The 16,685-nt window shown below is 34.4% G+C and overlaps 4 protein-coding genes across 11 annotated transcripts; 2 read left to right on the top strand and 2 right to left on the bottom strand.

Annotated features, from left to right (window-relative positions):
- Positions 1-765: 765 nt before the first annotated feature.
- On the bottom strand, positions 766-2,333 carry LOC131664333 (uncharacterized). Of its 2 annotated transcripts, XM_058935339.1 has the most exons (5): positions 2,250-2,333; positions 2,087-2,160; positions 1,547-2,018; positions 1,311-1,446; positions 766-1,164 (listed from the first exon to the last, which is right to left on the bottom strand). In XM_058935339.1, the coding sequence occupies exons 3-5, from the start codon at positions 1,659-1,661 to the stop codon at positions 843-845; spliced, it is 573 nt and encodes a 190-aa protein (XP_058791322.1). In that variant the 5' UTR covers positions 1,662-2,018; positions 2,087-2,160; positions 2,250-2,333; the 3' UTR covers positions 766-842. The 2 variants fall into 2 exon arrangements, with proteins under 2 accessions (XP_058791322.1, XP_058791331.1); XM_058935348.1 differs by lacking the exons at positions 2,087-2,160; positions 2,250-2,333 and having other exon boundaries at positions 1,547-1,645; positions 1,820-2,000.
- An 83-nt stretch (positions 2,334-2,416) lies between these two features.
- Positions 2,417-4,797, top strand: LOC131664324 (uncharacterized). Of its 2 annotated transcripts, none has more exons than XM_058935326.1 (5): positions 2,417-2,646; positions 2,862-3,038; positions 3,116-3,289; positions 3,405-4,340; positions 4,415-4,797. In XM_058935326.1, exons 2-5 carry the CDS (start codon positions 2,865-2,867, stop codon positions 4,631-4,633), a joined length of 1,503 nt encoding a protein of 500 aa, XP_058791309.1. In that variant the 5' UTR covers positions 2,417-2,646; positions 2,862-2,864; the 3' UTR covers positions 4,634-4,797. The 2 variants fall into 2 exon arrangements, with proteins under 2 accessions (XP_058791309.1, XP_058791299.1); XM_058935316.1 differs by having other exon boundaries at positions 2,418-2,683.
- Positions 4,798-6,005: 1,208 nt separating this feature from the next.
- LOC131664234 (protein strawberry notch) lies at positions 6,006-14,210 on the top strand. 4 transcript variants are annotated; one of them, XM_058935203.1, is made up of 16 exons: positions 6,006-6,243; positions 6,959-7,049; positions 7,127-7,225; positions 7,305-7,403; positions 7,470-7,535; positions 7,607-7,732; positions 7,825-7,962; positions 8,055-8,422; positions 8,514-8,766; positions 8,832-9,157; positions 9,233-9,513; positions 9,593-9,960; positions 10,061-10,535; positions 10,598-10,981; positions 11,058-11,950; positions 12,028-14,210. In XM_058935203.1, the coding sequence occupies exons 1-16, from the start codon at positions 6,241-6,243 to the stop codon at positions 12,132-12,134; spliced, it is 4,077 nt and encodes a 1,358-aa protein (XP_058791186.1). In that variant the 5' UTR covers positions 6,006-6,240; the 3' UTR covers positions 12,135-14,210. The 4 variants fall into 4 exon arrangements, with proteins under 4 accessions (XP_058791186.1, XP_058791160.1, XP_058791168.1 ...); XM_058935177.1 differs by having other exon boundaries at positions 7,305-7,535; XM_058935185.1 differs by lacking the exon at positions 6,006-6,243 and adding an exon at positions 6,584-6,662 and having other exon boundaries at positions 7,305-7,535.
- Positions 14,211-14,688: 478 nt separating this feature from the next.
- On the bottom strand, positions 14,689-16,516 carry LOC131664257 (Golgi SNAP receptor complex member 1). Of its 3 annotated transcripts, none has more exons than XM_058935232.1 (7): positions 16,382-16,516; positions 16,127-16,308; positions 15,917-16,013; positions 15,604-15,779; positions 15,356-15,537; positions 15,219-15,284; positions 14,689-15,150 (listed from the first exon to the last, which is right to left on the bottom strand). In XM_058935232.1, exons 3-7 carry the CDS (start codon positions 15,951-15,953, stop codon positions 14,913-14,915), a joined length of 699 nt encoding a protein of 232 aa, XP_058791215.1. In that variant the 5' UTR covers positions 15,954-16,013; positions 16,127-16,308; positions 16,382-16,516; the 3' UTR covers positions 14,689-14,912. The 3 variants fall into 3 exon arrangements, with proteins under 3 accessions (XP_058791215.1, XP_058791207.1, XP_058791200.1); XM_058935224.1 differs by having other exon boundaries at positions 15,917-16,075; positions 16,141-16,308; positions 16,382-16,515; XM_058935217.1 differs by having other exon boundaries at positions 15,917-16,308; positions 16,382-16,515.
- Positions 16,517-16,685: the final 169 nt, after the last annotated feature.

The following is a 16,685-nucleotide window of genomic DNA, read 5'->3' as shown; positions in this document are numbered from 1 at the left end:
TAATTGGTATATAATATTTTACACAGCATAGTCGTACCTTAGATCATCTTTTAAATAATACTCACATAATCTAGTATATAATTCAATTTCAAATATTTATTTAGTTTGCAGAAATATTTTGGTAGAATACTTTAGGTCAATTATTTTCCAATCAGATTTCTTGCAAAAAGTTTACATGTTCAATATTATCTTCTTTTCTTATAAATACAATTTTAACTTTCCTGTTCAATTAAAAAAGCATTATGTTAAATAAACAAAATATTTAAATTCATGTAAACTCAAATTGCATAGAATTAGTATTATCGTCATCGAATTTAGCAAGGCATTTTCGTTAGAATGTTGTTTATGTGCATTTGAAAGAGATGGGAACCATGCTCTCCTATAAATGATTCTTGTTATTTAATATATTTATTAAAAAAGCATGAAAATTAACGGACTTTTCATTTTATAAAAGAAATTTATAGTCATAAATAAAGGTCACATGAGGATTTTTATCACATATCAATAGTTAGTATGATAATCCAGATAAAATTAAAAAATTAAATTTATAGAAATGATAAGTAAAATATTTTGATAGTATTCTGTACCTTATGGTACAATGTAGGCTTTAAATATTTTGTTTATAGTAAACCGTAGATGTTGAAATGAAATTAATAAACTTTATATAGTTCAACGGACAACAATAATTTTGATGAAAAAGATCATTTTATAAATATCTTTGATAAATTCCATTGAAAAATTAAATTATAGAAATGTTGTCTTTACTTTATTTGAGATTTAATTAATGATTGTACAAAATATATCACAGTCATGTATTATCTTTAATTCTGGCCGTAAATTAGTTACTCAATTTGCAACAATGTTCCACTTTTCAATTTTTTATATTTGAACTCTTGGCTATGTTTTCTATTGACCCAAAATTTTAGATCATCTTGAGATAGTATAGCTTGTGAATCTATAGCAACTTCTTTACATCTTGATAAATTTGTTTTTTCATCAAATGCCTTTGATACATTTTTTCTGTCTATTTTGTTTTGTTTATCGTCATCAAATATTTCTGTTAATATTGTATTAGAACAATTAAAAAGTTTTATTCCTGATGGTTTTCGTGAAATATTCTCCTTAATGTTATTTAACTTGATTGCATCCTTTAAAACAATATCTCTGGAACATATAATAATTTTATTACATATATAAGATTAATTTGAAAGTGAAATGAATACAGGTAGATATCTGTTTTAGTTTGGTAAACCAGTAAAAGTTATTAATAGTTAAAAAAGAAAATTATAAATAATTATCACAATTCTTACACGTTCAGCTTCTCAACTAATTTTTTGGCTATGAAATCGCGACATGATTGTGTAAGTCCATAAGTTGAAAACTGATCGTTATTTACATCAACCTCATTTGGTGTATGTACCGGATTCACAATATTATTCTTTTTACCTATAGAAGTAACATATAATGTACTCATAATTAGAATTAATAATTAAAAGAAATAGATGACAAACTGTATGAGCATTAATTCTGATTAGTTTTTATGTACCTTCAGACTGTAATAATAAATTTGTCAACAGATCTTGATCAGCCGCTTCTTTTATAGCTTCCATACATATTTCATCTTCAGAACTACTTGAATCAGGTTCTGATTTTTTAACCATATTAAATTATAATTATTATTTATTTTTGAGAAATCGGTGTTTATATTTCCCTTTCACACGTTTTCAGATAGCGTGGAGTTTTAGATTGTTTACATGAGAAATGGAGACTTAGTAAATAAAGTATAGACTATAGACTGTAATTATATTCATAGTCTAACCTCTTCAACTTCTTAAACCATATAGTATGTACACAGAGGTAGGTGATAAACTATACGAATTTTCCGGGAGGTGCAAAATTACACGGAACAAGAATATTACAGGAATATTTCCTCAGCAAAGATATAAGGCCTTCTCATCTTATTCTCAATAGTATCAATTTCGTTTGTGTATTTGGTTGGTTACGTAACAATTTGGAATCTGGAATATGGAATAGACCTATATATGAATGCATATGTATGTATGTACATACATATATATATACATACATATTTGGCTATTCTGATTTGGTCAATGTGTGTAATTGTATTCACTGCCAGGCGTGATCCGCGAAGTTTAAACTCTAAATTAATTTCAACAATTGAGCATCGACAATATCATACGAAATTAGGTTAAACGCTTATTTTGACAAATCATATTTCCGCAACATACCAGAAAAAAATCAATTTAATGCTATCGATGCTCAATCATCGGATAGCGAATCAATGTTGAGTAGTGTTTACACAGCTGTTTATGGATGTTACTTGGAATCTGGAATATAGAATTGTGAAACACAAGATTTAAATTTCAAACAGAGGAATTGTGAAAACGAGGAGCAATAACGATACACTATAGTTAACGGCTTTTTCAAAACATTATGTCGTCTGATAGTTTTTCAAATTGAAAGATTTTACTTGTGCTTATTTTTTTGACGTTGTGACAATTTGATTTGATAAACGAAACAGTTTTATCAAAAATATTATCGAATAATGTAATAATTAAACTTGGCAAAGTGAATATTAGATAGTGTTTACGCAAACTGCGATTGGCATTAGTACCTAGTATACTAGTAAGTAAATATCTACGAGACATTTTCTACTGAAAAGGTATTGTGACTTATCTGAATATTCAATGTTGTTATAAATATGAACATACAATAACTTAGACTTTGTACAATTAGTGTGTTTTTCTGATATTTCAAAATGTACTCTGAATTTATAATATATAATATTCTGTTAGATCTGAGCATTGAATTGATTATTTGCTTTTTTTTCTGATTAACAGATTATGGGTAATTATTCCAGTAAATTATTCAGCAACAATGTTGTTAATGATAACAAAGTGAATGAGCATACTAATTCGCTTCAAGAACCAAACATTACCTCTAACCAAGTACTTCAAAATGGTCAAACATCAGAAAAACCTTTAGATAATGAAGAAATAATGCAAACTCCTATCAAAGTTAATCAAAATTTGCCTACATATAACTATAATTGATGAGTATTAAATTTTACTTAATAATTTATTTGTAATTTCAGAAGAATTATCTATTAGAATCAAGAAAAAGAATAAATGCTATACCAGAGTACTTACAAACTGAAAAGACAAGAAAGCCTTACTTAGAAACTGATATAGATTCTGTATATACTACTGAAAAATGTTGTCTTGACCCAAGATCGCCCAATGTAGCATATCCAAGAACTCCTATTTTAGTAAGAAAATGTTACTTACAATTAAATATCTTATAACATTAACATTATTCTTTTATTTTAAAAATATTTCAATACTATATGCATTCACTATAAACTCTTATTCGTTTATTTTTAGTTACAAAATAATTTGGATTCTTTAACAAAGGATGTTGATAGTGAGAGTCTACCCAAGTTAAAATTGCCTCATGCCGAATTAAAAATTAATTCAAATGATTTAGATCCCAGATCACCTGCTAGTGATTTTGATAGAACACCTATTTCAACAGTAAAAGTTTTAAAGCAGTTCAATTCTCAGGATGAAAATAATGAAAATAGACTTAGAAAATCTAATTCTAGTTTAGATATTTGTATCAAATTATCATACTGTGAAACGACAAGTTTGTTTAATATTCCTGAAATTCAAGCGCTTCCAGACATTGTAGTTAGTTTAAGGAGATCTTGCAGTTTAAAAGATAATCTGAATGAAAATAGATCTTCTGTATTGATTGGTAACAATAATATAAAATCTGAATTAATATCAGATGATAAAAAAACTGTTAAACTACATCTATCTAGTGAAAACTCCATACCTAAGTCTCAGAAAGAAACTTCCCCATCAGAAACACACATTGAAATAAAAAATGAAAATACTGAAAGCAACGAAAAGCTTCTTATAGTTAATAGTACAAATGCTGATTTTGAAAATAGTGTTAATACTCCAAGGGATGTAGAAAACGTAAATAAAGCAACTGATCCTGAGGAAAAGTTTAAAGTTTGGAGGGACTCATATTCTAAACTGCCTGAAAATCCTAGTAATAGCCATTCAAATAATTCTCAGAGAAATTCATCATTACCGGAAAAAGAAGAAATTTTAATTGAATTCGATGACTGTTCCATAATGAACAGCATAAGAAATAATCAAGTTAAAAAAATTGAAAAGATTGAAACATCTTGCAAAGAAAATAAAGTAAAGTCTGATAAGAAAAATTTAGAAACTAAAAAGGAAAATAAATTATCAGATGAAAAGAAATTATTTAGTCCAGAATTAAAACTTGCTACTGAATTTTCAAAGGTATAAAATGCGTCATGTAACCATAGCTGCAATTTCTATAAATTTTATATACAGATATTTTCCTCCATTTTCAGAGCCGCACTCCCTTTAGTAATAGATCAAATAGTAATGGGCAAATTCAAACACTATCAGTGAATTCTCCTCAACAATTTTTAGGACATAGAAAATTATTCGTTAATGATAACAAAAATTTGCAAGAAAATACACCACCAACTCATAAAAAACTAGTTAAGAATGTACCTGCAAGGTTAAATGGTACTCAATGGGATTCTGATTCAACTATCATTATTTGACTGCCATAACTTTTTTATACATGCATAACAATATAAGATTTTGCATGTTATTCTTTATTTTTAGAAATATTCAATTATGACTTGAAATTGACGTTTTTACCTAACCATTTCTTAATAAGTTTTTTCGTGCATAAAATAAAATAATGTCAATAAAGTTTGTTAAGTAAAAGTAATAAGTCACTTGTACTATTTTATAATTTGAAGAAAAACCACTCAATCGAATTTCATGAAGGACCGTGTGGTGGCGTAAGGAGAAAGCAGATCAATATTCGTTGTAGGTTGACTGCCTTCTATATACTTAGTGCGTGCATGCTACAAGCTACCGCTACTAGCGATTGAATCGAGTTTTTTTTACGGTAATCGCTATTATTGCATCAAATGCAATTGACAGGACTATAATTTTAGGTAACTTTTCCAAAAACTCATCGTTATTTTATAAATACAACAATCTCGCGATGGAAATTCTTGTAATAATAGCTTGTTCGACTTGAAATTCAAATACTCTTCTTTTCTTTTTACCGCGAATACTTTAAACGAATAACGATCAGGCGCTGCGCATCGTATCAATGTTGCCAAATTTACTCGGATACACTACAAGCATGAGCGTCACCAACAGAAACTACAAACGGTTATTTATCAGATGTTCATCAATACGTACTGACTATACGTACCATCTATAATTATATATAAAAATCCGAAAATTTTTTTTGAACACGAAATCTGTAGATACGTATGAAACTATGTGTAATATTATGTGATTTATAATAAAAGTACGTATCTTGATAATTTTTACCCAATTTGAACGTGTACTTGTTCGTTTAAATAGTCGACAAACGTCCACTTATATTTCAAATTGTTTAATATTTGAAACATAATCATCTGTGGCATCTCACTCGACACCACACATCCTTTCGTAGTTAAAACAATTACCGCTAGAGTTGGCAGGCATTAAACGAACGAGTTGATAAGGACAGTTTGGCAACGCTGTATTTGCTCCGAGTTTGCTGGAAGTACGGTGGGGATTCGTTCAATAAAGGTTGATTCACAATATAGCTTGGCTGAACTATAATGGTACATCTTAATAATAAGAAAAATGCTACGATCAATATTTCATTATACTTGTTGGTTTCGATTAAAAGAGTATTGCAAACTAAATTAGAAATTTACATGCAATAAAATAGAAATTCTCAATTATTTTACGGGTGACTGTGTAATGAGCTTGCGATAGCGTAGGTTGGCGAAGAGGAGAAGATGAAAGGTGGGGAAACGTATGCATGCACGCAGCGACTTGCGCGCGCTAGAGGGAGAGAGAGAGAGAGAGAGAGAGAGGAGCGAGAGCGCGATATCGCGCAAAACGATTGTGGCCCGCGATTCGGCAGCGTGCAGAGATCCAAGCAGGGTGCACATCGCGCGCGCGTCTTCGCGTGTGCCTTATATTCCTGTCCGGTGGAAATTAACTATAGAATAACATCAAACATGAACACTAGCGTGTTGCTGGTAGACTAAGCAGCTTTGTGGTGCACACCTTTGGAGCGACTCCTGGTCGGATCTTACCCGGCTCATCGCCGATTTTGGCCAGTTTCAACACTTGACATCGCTGACATAGCATGGTAAGCTCTTGAAAAACCACTTGGCAACCCGAGGACGCCGCTTGGTTGAGCTGTCAGTCTGTTGCTTCCTTGCCTTTGCTTCCATCGGCGTATTTATTTTTTCATTTTCTCGCGTTTTTTGTCGGCCGCGCGACTCGCTTACCTACCTTTACCTGCGCATCTGGCCGTCCCTGTCGCTCTCATTCTCTCTGTCGTCCCTTCTTTTTCTCTTTTTCTCCCTCTCCCGAGTGCGAATTGCGCCCCTCTGGCCCGCTTCGCCTCTCCTCTATCTCTGTCCTTTTCTCGTACAATCCCGCACGCGCACAGGCTTGTCTCTCTATACCTCTTGCCTTGCTCGTGTGCTACGCCATCTCCCTCGAACTTGCTGTTTCGTGCTCGTCGCTCATCTCTTAGCTCGTTCGCTCAGTTCCGCTCTGCAGGTTGCTTCTTCGACCGTATTCGTATTTTTTCTCCTCCATCTATATCTTGCTTGATTTGTTCATTCACCACGCCGTCGCCTTTTTTTGTTTATCTTCGGCACGTTTCTCATAGACGGCCGACTGTCTTGATTTTTCTCAAGTGAATATTTCATTACCTCATCGACGAGCCTCTGCTTTTCCGTGTGAGTTTTCAATGCCGGCTCTAAATGCACGATCCATCTCGACCATATCTGTTTGTTTCATGAACATCTCCATAGAGTATCAATATTACTAATTTGTTGATGTATTTTATACAGGCATCCAAGAAGCCAAAAGTAGCAATGAGCGATGATAGCAGTGGTAGTGATTTCGACGACGATGAGGATCCCGATAAGATCCAAGTACCAGGTATGAAAACTTATACCGTGTTGCTTTTGTTTTGAGAAGCTATCATCTTTATTATCTTGTATATTCTTTTCTAATAGGTGGAGGTAAAGATCTTGCTACAGCAGCTGGCATGAACATAATTAAGGATGAGAAACCTAACATCGCTATGGGCAACCAAGATATCAAAACCAAAGAAGGTACATAATTCATGTTTTTTTTAATTTTACGATTATTATTCTGATCTTAATTCAATCATTTTTGCATTTTGTATTCTAGGTTTTGATCAACCTTTTGGATCAAAGATGCCTGTTGGAGCAATGGGAAAAAATGTTTCTACTGGTCAAAACATGATGGCATTGGCTGGTAATACTCAAGGTATGCCAGCTTACTTTATGCCTGGAAATCAAATGAACCATATGAATTCTATGGGTAATTCACTAGGAGCTTCACCTGGAAATTTCAACTTTCCACCTTTACCAAGCTTCAACACAGCAAATTTTTTACAGAGTCAGTTATGACATTTCTGAATGTATTTGTTAAAAAGTATTTTTTTTCATATATATATTATTTTTGTATAGATGTAGACATGAATAGTCTTATGGGAAACTTTATGGGAATGGCTGGAATGAACATGAACATGAACCCTTTTATGCAATTCCTGAATCAAGCTGGCATGAATCCCAATTGGATGGCAGGGCTTGCAAGTATGAGAATTGTTATTCATCATCTCATTTCTGCGAGTACTAAGTACAAAATGATTATTTAAGAAATATTTTATCATAATTAAAAATTTTAGATAAAGGATTATCTAACATGTGGATGAATTCTGACCCCAACAAAATGAATATGCAACCAACCATCCCAGAAGAAGAAGATGTAGAAGACGAAGAAATGGGGGTGGCTGAAACTTATGCAGACTACATGCCAACTAAATGTAAGTAACTACTTTTTTATTCACATTTTATGAAATGATGGTTAGCCAATGAATGTTAATTTGATTAAAAGATATGGATTTATTAATTTAAGTGAAACTTGGACGTAAACATCCAGATCCAGTTGTTGAAACTGCCTCTTTGTCTAGTGTTGAACCTACAGATGTTTGGTACAAGCTTTCAATTCCTGATGAAACTATAAAGTCTGGTGCTCTGTCAGCTTTGCAACTAGAATCCATCACTTATGCATCACAACAACATGAGCACCTCTTGCCTGATGGATCTCGAGCTGGTTTTTTGGTCGGCGATGGTGCTGGTGTAGGGAAAGGTCGTACAATAGCAGGAATTATTTTTGAAAATTATTTGAAAGGTCGAAAACGAGCTATTTGGGTTTCTGTTTCCAATGATTTGAAATACGATGCTGAACGTGATCTTAAGGATATTGGAGCAACTAAAATAGAGGTGTTCGTCGAAAGTCAAATTTAAAAACGTTTTAGTAATGCAACAAAAGAAAATTTTAACTGATATAATGACTGTTTTGTCGATTTTTTAGGTTCATCCTCTCAATAAGTTCAAATATGCAAAAATATCATCAGCTGTTAATGGCAATGTAAAAAAAGGTGTCATATTTAGCACATATTCGGCCTTGATTGGCGAATCGTCTCAAAGTGGTGGAAAGTACAAAAGTCGTTTGAAGCAGCTTTTACAATGGTGTGGTGAAGATTTTGATGGGCTCATTATTTATGACGAGTGTCATAGAGCAAAAAATCTTTGTCCTACTGGGAGTTCAAAACCAACTAAAACAGGTATTGTACAAATGCCTGTGATAGTTGAGTATGTTGTAAATATTATTCTTATGAAATTATTTTAGGTCTAACAGTATTAGAATTACAAAATAAACTACCAAAGGCGCGTGTCGTTTACGCGAGTGCAACGGGAGCTTCAGAGCCACGAAATATGGCATATATGGTGCGTCTTGGCATGTGGGGCGAAGGCACACCTTTTCCTGAGTTCAACGATTTTATATCTGCCGTTGAAAAACGCGGTGTAGGAGCTATGGAGATAGTCGCCATGGACATGAAACTTCGAGGAATGTATATTGCTAGGCAATTGAGCTTCCACGGAGTTGCTTTCAAAATTGAAGAAGTGCCCCTCTCTGATGATTTTATGAAAGTATACGATCATTCAGTCAGGCTGGTAAGAGTTATATAATAGATTTTGAATTTAAACTCTAATCAATTCGGTCTTATCTTCGAATATTTTCCTTCACAGTGGGTCGAAGCAATGCAGAGATTCCACGAAGCTGCTGAACTTATAGACGCCGAAAATCGCATGAAAAAAACCATGTGGGGGCAGTTTTGGTCGTCACACCAACGTTTCTTTAAGTATCTCTGTATTGCTGCAAAGGTAAAGCACGCAGTCAAAATAGCTCGCGAGGCAGTCAAATGTGGAAAATGCGTGGTGATTGGTCTTCAGTCCACCGGCGAAGCAAGAACACTCGAACAACTGGAGCGCGAAGACGGCGAGCTCAGCGATTTCGTGTCAACTGCTAAGTAAGCATCAATTTTTAATTTTCACCAAAGTAAGCTTGATTAAACAACTAAATCGAAATTTGTGCGTGGGTGTGCCTAGGGGAGTGCTGCAGTCGTTGGTAGAGAAACATTTCCCAGCACCCGATAGAAATCGTATAAGCCGAGTACTCGGACTTGATTTACCACAGGCACTTCCCGTGGAAGTGCAAGAAGCAGATGATGTGGCCGGCAGTTCAGCAAATAACAAGCGCAAGCCCGTTCGGCAGGCAGCTCAAAGAGCTAAAAAGCTGCGCCACTGGTCTTCTGAAGAAGAGAATTCCGACGAGGAAAAGAACGGCGGTCACAGTTCCGGCTCCGAATTCAAAATGAGCGCCTCCGAAAGCGAGGATGACATACGATCCGATGAGGAGTTAAGTAATCCGAGCTCCGACTACAATCCTTTCGACAGCGACAGTGACTCGGACGTGGGTAAGTGGCATGCAGTTTCTCAAATACAGCTGAAAAAACGGCGCATTATCACGTGACGCTTAACTCAGCTAATCTATTGTTCGTATTGCTCCGAGTACAGATCCGTGGGACAGGCGGAAAAAGAAGGGTGCAAAGAAGCAGAAGAAACCAGCCAAGAAGAAACTCAGTACGCAAGATAAGATACAGTCGATGCTGGCGAGCAAGACGTCGACTAATAATCAGCAGCAACAGCAGCAACAGCAAAGCCAGCAGCAGCGTAATGGAGTCGCCGCTACTAGTGGACAGTTGGGGTCAATGGCCGGCAGAGCCTTGAATCAGGCGCCCTCGAGGGTGGCTATCGAACGCGCCTGCAGTATGAAGGATGAGTTGCTGGCAAAAATCGAGGAGCTCGGAGAGAAGTTGCCACCGAACACGCTCGATCAGCTGATCGACGAGCTTGGTGGCCCGGAAAACGTGGCGGAAATGACCGGGCGCAAAGGTCGAGTTGTACAGACCGAAGACGGAGCCATTCAATATGAGTCGAGATCGGAAACCGACGTGCCTCTCGAGACCCTGAATCTCACGGAGAAGCAGAGGTGAGTGCAGTCAAGCTGTAAGCTATTGGGGCACGCATTGACATAGGCATTGCAATTCACAGGTTTATGGATGGCGAAAAAACGGTGGCGATAATCTCAGAGGCGGCGAGCAGTGGCATATCGTTACAGAGCGATCGGCGAGCTCGCAACCAGATGCGACGGGTGCACATAACACTGGAGCTGCCCTGGAGCGCGGACCGGGCGATTCAGCAGTTCGGTCGCACGCACCGCTCGAATCAGGTGAATGCGCCCGAATACATATTCCTCATTTCGGACCTGGCTGGAGAGCGTAGGTTTGCCTCGACCGTGGCCAAGAGGCTCGAAAGTCTCGGAGCGCTAACGCACGGCGATCGCCGCGCCACCGAGACGCGAGACCTTTCGCAGTTCAATATCGATAATAAGTATGGCAGAGCCGCGCTCGAGGCTACGATGAAGACGATTATGGGGTGAGTGAATCAGATTATCGACACATTTTTGACGTATCATGAGCGATCCTGATACCTTACCATCACGGTAATTTAGGTACGAATCGCCGCTAGTGCCGCCACCGCGCGACTATCGAGGTGACTTCTTCAAGGACGTCGCGGATGCGTTGGTAGGGGTTGGCCTGATCTGCAACAGCGAAAACATGCCAGGCGTGCTGTCGCTTGACAAGGACTATAACAACATGTCCAAGTTTTTAAATCGCATCTTGGGCATGCCGGTGGAGTTGCAGAATCGGCTGTTCCAGTACTTTACAGATACTCTGGCAGCAATCGTGAGTCAGGCCAAGCGGGCAGGTCGCTTCGACATGGGCATCCTCGATCTAGGTGCCTCGGGCGAGGTGGTACGGCGCGTGCGGTTGACCCGTTTCCTGCGCAAACATGCCACAGGCATTGCACCCACAGAACTGCATGTGGTGCATGTGGAGCGCGGGATGAGTTGGACTGAGGCGAGCGATCGCTGGGCCGGTCTCGAGGGCTCGCGCGAAGGCTTCTACCTCAGTCACCAGGTGCGCAACGGCAAGCAGACCGCAGTGCTTGCGGTTAAAGTCGACACCGGCCCCGCCAGTAAGAAGTCCAGTGACTCCAAGCGCGACCAGCTATTTGCCCTTTATCGGCCAAACACCGGCCTCCAGTTACGCCAGGAGTCGCTCGCTGAGCTCGAAAAGAAGTATAAGCGTGTCTCCAAGGACGAAGCCCAGCCTCACTGGACGGAGCAGTACGAGGCTTCGGTTGACACCTGCTCGCACGCCTACTGGCGCGGTAATTGCAAGAATGTCACTCTGGGTCTTGACTGCGAGGTCGGCCTCAGGCGCAGGTCTTATAACGTTGTGGCGGGCTCGGTGCTCAGCGTCTGGAGTCGCGTCGAAGCCGTGCTCGCTTCCGCGCGCTCCTCCCACAACTCCAAGATGCAAGTCGTCAGATTACGCACTGGTAAGCTCTTTCAAACGTTCACTTTACCACTGATATTTCTCGATTTGTCTTATATCACTATCTCTTTATTTTTTCAGATGAGGGTCTCAAGATTGTTGGAACACTCATTCCCAAAACTTGTATGGAATCTTTGAGAGAAGCTTTGGCTGCCGATGCCGAAAAAGTCGAAGAGCAAACTTTCTAAATTCAAACAAGCGACAGTCTCTTTCAAATAAGGCCAAGCCACATTCTATTCTGATCTCAGCAGTCTTAGCTTCTTTCTTACTTGTCGTCTCTTTCTTTCTATTTCTTGTTTTCCTTACAACTATATTGAATTGATTGTCTGCATACATTCGGTCGACTGACATTTGACTTAGCTTAATTATGTGTCATTAAATATTGATTTCAAGAAAAAATTTCGTTATTGCTGAAATGAAGCAAATAATTCCTATGCTGATTTATTTCTTTAATGTGGCGTTTGCGATGCTCTGTTCAAGGCGGTCTGCCCGCAACCATTTCTTCATCTACGTAGTTAGTTACAGTTATTTTTTTACTTGAATAACGAATTTTCAAGTCATGCATTGACGAACTAAACATAAAAGATGCAGCCAAGAATTCATATAATATAAGTACTTCTACTTTGTTACGACTTTTTTAATTTTATTTGAAAAAATAAAGAAAAATAAAACATTTATTGACGTGCCGAAATGTAGTTAATTTAAGGTAACGAATGGAAAAAAGCGTTTAAAAGATCCCGGCTGTGTCCTAATAATGTTCATTACTATAGTTTAGTAAAAATAAAAAAATGAATGAAAATATTAAAAATAATGATATAAAATAAAACAACCAAAAGTCTCAATGGGCACGTGAAAGTTCCTACACCGTCAAAATGTGTTATTAAAGACTAAATAAATATTAACGGTGTAGTCAGCTTAGTCGGAAAAACTAGTAATTGTTACCATTTTTCTACTGAGCTCTATCCTTTTACAATTAAATGGGGTTTAAATTGCTAATTCATTTTTCTTACGAGAGATGTGTAACGTTGAAAATTGTTTACAATTTGAAAATTCTATATTTCATCATAATTTCATCAGTTCTCTTCAATCGTGAACCTATCACTAGCTGACTATAAATTCTTTTTTATTATGTTTATTATATTTACTTAATCACTTTTTTGCATAGCAATCGTTTAAATATGCGCTACATTAGTTGAATATTATACTCAAGCTGTCATATTGAACGAACCATTAGCATAGCTAGAGTTTTATTTATAAATGCTTGAATACACGTAGATATTGAAGACTATTGCTTTCTTTCATTGAAAAATTTGATATAATTTTTACTACTACAACTGTGCTCATATGTTAACCGTATATATGGTAAATATCGCAATTACTCTGTTGTCACACCGTATGTCATCTTTATTTATTATTTTAACATTTATTATTTATATATATTATTTATTTATTATTTTAACATTTATTTTTCGTATATTCTCTAAAATTCTTAAAAAGTTTTGATTGTAATTAAAAAATGTATATTTTTTGAACATAAATAAATAGGTTTTCAGAAATAAAATAATGCAAAAAAGAATTACGGGTGACAGCCGAGAATGAAACGGAAGCGAAATATTTACTGTCTAGCAAAAATTAAATATAATAGCAAGCAATTAGCCAGTAGATATCTGTGCATATTGTTCAATATGATCCATTCATTGAAATTAATATAAATTAATAATGAAAATAATGTCAAAAAGTAACAATTCTTTAATCAATATGATTTATTTCAAGATAATGTAAATCAACTAGATGAAAAAAAACATAATTCACTTGTTAGTAACAAATCTGTACTGATTGAAACAAAAAAATAATTATTGTACATTATAAAAAAGTAATATGAATGAAGTATTTTCCATTTTGATTAATTATTTACAACATATCTATTACCTTGGAAATTATCTTATATTACAATTGAATTTCAAGGACGGTAATCATATTTGAATTATCTTACACGTAGTGCGATTGTATTTCAAAAAGGATGTGTGTGTGTACATTATAATGTACTTTGAGTACATACCTATCTAAGTATGTATGTAAAAATTGGAATGAAAAAAATATATCTGAAAAATTATATCATGCAAATTACTCATGTGTTTCTATGTTTTTAACAGTTCATTTAGAGCAATTTTTATATCACATCTTTTATTGCTTCAGGTTACTATGAAAAAAATAAAATAGTGATTGTAAAAATACTTTAAATATCTTATTAAAATTCATACAAATAAGATAAAAATATAACGTAATTATACAATACTAACTTTATTCTACCTATCCAATTTTACAATACTCGTAAAAAACCATAACTTTTTTACATTTTTTACAAATTTTGGATCTTTAATAATTATTCTTCAATACCATACAATAATTAGCCTTGCATAAAGAAAATATTTTTTGAATTATCTTGTAAGTATTTCATTCCACAAAACTATTATCACTCTAAAGACTATTGCAGAGTAATATAGTTAGTTCTTATATAAAAAAAGTGTATGAAAGTTTTATGAAACTTTCTTTTTTCACATTTCATATAACTTAAATATATAACTTAAATATTTTTTATGAAATTTATCAAGAAAAATCATTTAAAAATTTTATTATCTTTGTTACATTCCAAGAGATCCATATTTTAATAAATTAAGATTATAGCGTAATAATTCAATCTTTTAAGTTATCTAAAACGTTTATTTACTCAAAAAAATCGGTCTATGAGTAAAGATGTTTTAAAAAACTTGTTTGAATTTTATTTATATTTTGTGTAATTTATCGGTCTCTAAACTTATATTGTCAAATTACGCTTCCACAGAAAGAAGTATCTAATTAATTATATATTAGATCTTGAATAGATGTAAACAAAAACAATTAAATAACGTCATCTTATAGGTATATGCAGATATAATTTTATATAACTTTGATATAGTTTTTGATATTCAATGAAAAGCATATAATAATATTAAAAATGTACAAAAACCAATAAGAATGCCAAGTATTAAAGAATCTCTTCGCTTACGAAGATTAATCCTTTGAACTAGACTATTCACAGCAGGAAACCTATTTGAAATATCATTAAATCTACTTTGAATACGTTTGAAAGTGTGACGCTGATACATCAAATGATCTTTTGTTTCCATTGCAATACTAATTTGATCATTAATCAATCTATCAGAGCTAAAAATAAAGTTTTTTTATATTATAGATAAAACTGAATATCACAGTTAATGTAGAAAATTACATACTTGTGAATATGCTGACTTTCTTTCAAATACATATCTCTACGATTCAAGCCACTCATACCCTTGTAACTGAATGAAATATTTATGTTAAATTCAAACTCAAATTTTGTTATTTCAATGAATCAATAATATAAACTCACTCTTTTTCTTTAGAAGTTCCACCTAACAATTCTTCTCGATTTTTTCTAGATACAAAATTGTTTCTAGTTTTGTTAAATTCCATGTTATAATCTTTCAATATCTCTTTGTGACGTTGCATAGTGTGCAACATTGCAGCTCCATTAGGTTGAATTTCACTCATTTTTTCATTTACCAATGTTAGCTATGTACATGTATATAAATATTGAAACTAAGATACAAGAAAAATTTAAATGATCAAAAAGTTTACCTTGTTTAATAAAGATTCAATTTCTGATGCCATGTTTTCAAAAACATGCTCTTCATCTAACAGTGGAACTGATTCAATATTAGTATGCATTGAATTTACATTTACACCTAATTTACTGAGAGCTACTAGTTTGGCATCAATTTCATTTTCCAAATGTCTTGCTTTCTTTCGCAAATCTAAAAAACATGTCTTGTAAAATAATGTTTTTCATAAAAATGAATATTATAAAGGTACATACATACAGAGATGTTCTAAGCTAAGCAAAGTAAAATACATCAAATAAAAGTGAATGCATGAAAAAAAACATGTTTACCTTCCCAATTTTCAGTTACTATTATTCCGCTTGCCATTTTGATAATTAAAGATTAATGTTTTCTTGAATTGAAAATAATGTAAATTTATCACATCACCTGAAGATAGAAGGCATTCAAATAATTCTCAAAATATTTTTACAGTAAAAGCTCCAAGTGCACTGCAATAATTTATTATCAAATTTAGTGGTTTATAACCAACAAATCATTACCAATAAGCTATTACAAATTGTAAAAATGAGTTCTTGTAATCTTCACAAAGAATCTTTACAAAAGTAAATGCATTGCACACATATTACATATAATAACAGCTGGTCATTCAATGTGTGGGAGTCGGAGTAGGAAACAGTTCAACTTATATTATTACCATACCTAGTAATTTTTCAAATTAAATCTAGAAATTTTTTTGAACGTAGTTAATTAAATAACAGGTTAAAAATAATATTGAAATTCAAACAAACACATACTTTGAATTTTAAAGGCTGATGTGAATATAAATGATTTATTATTTAATTATAAAAAGTCAAATTATTATTCTAATAATTATTCTTATACTGTTTAAGGAAAGCTGATGTATACGCAAGAACCGCAAGAACGTGAAGGACACACTTCAAGTGTATTTGGCTGTTGGAGATTTATTGTATGTATGAATGTATGTGTACGAGGAGTCTCGTGTAAAAGGTTGGTCGTAGTGTGAGGTAGCCAAAGCTCACGCTCGAGAGAGGTTGGTAAGGTTGAGAGCTTTTCGTCTCGATGTTACTGACTGGACTT

This window comes from Phymastichus coffea, unplaced genomic scaffold (genome assembly GCF_024137745.1).
Source record: "Phymastichus coffea isolate CEN01 unplaced genomic scaffold, Cenicafe_Pcof_1.1 PCOF00003, whole genome shotgun sequence".
Taxonomy (NCBI): domain Eukaryota; kingdom Metazoa; phylum Arthropoda; class Insecta; order Hymenoptera; family Eulophidae; genus Phymastichus; species Phymastichus coffea.
Note: the sequence above shows the minus strand (reverse complement) of the source record. Positions and strands in the feature narration are given on the sequence as shown.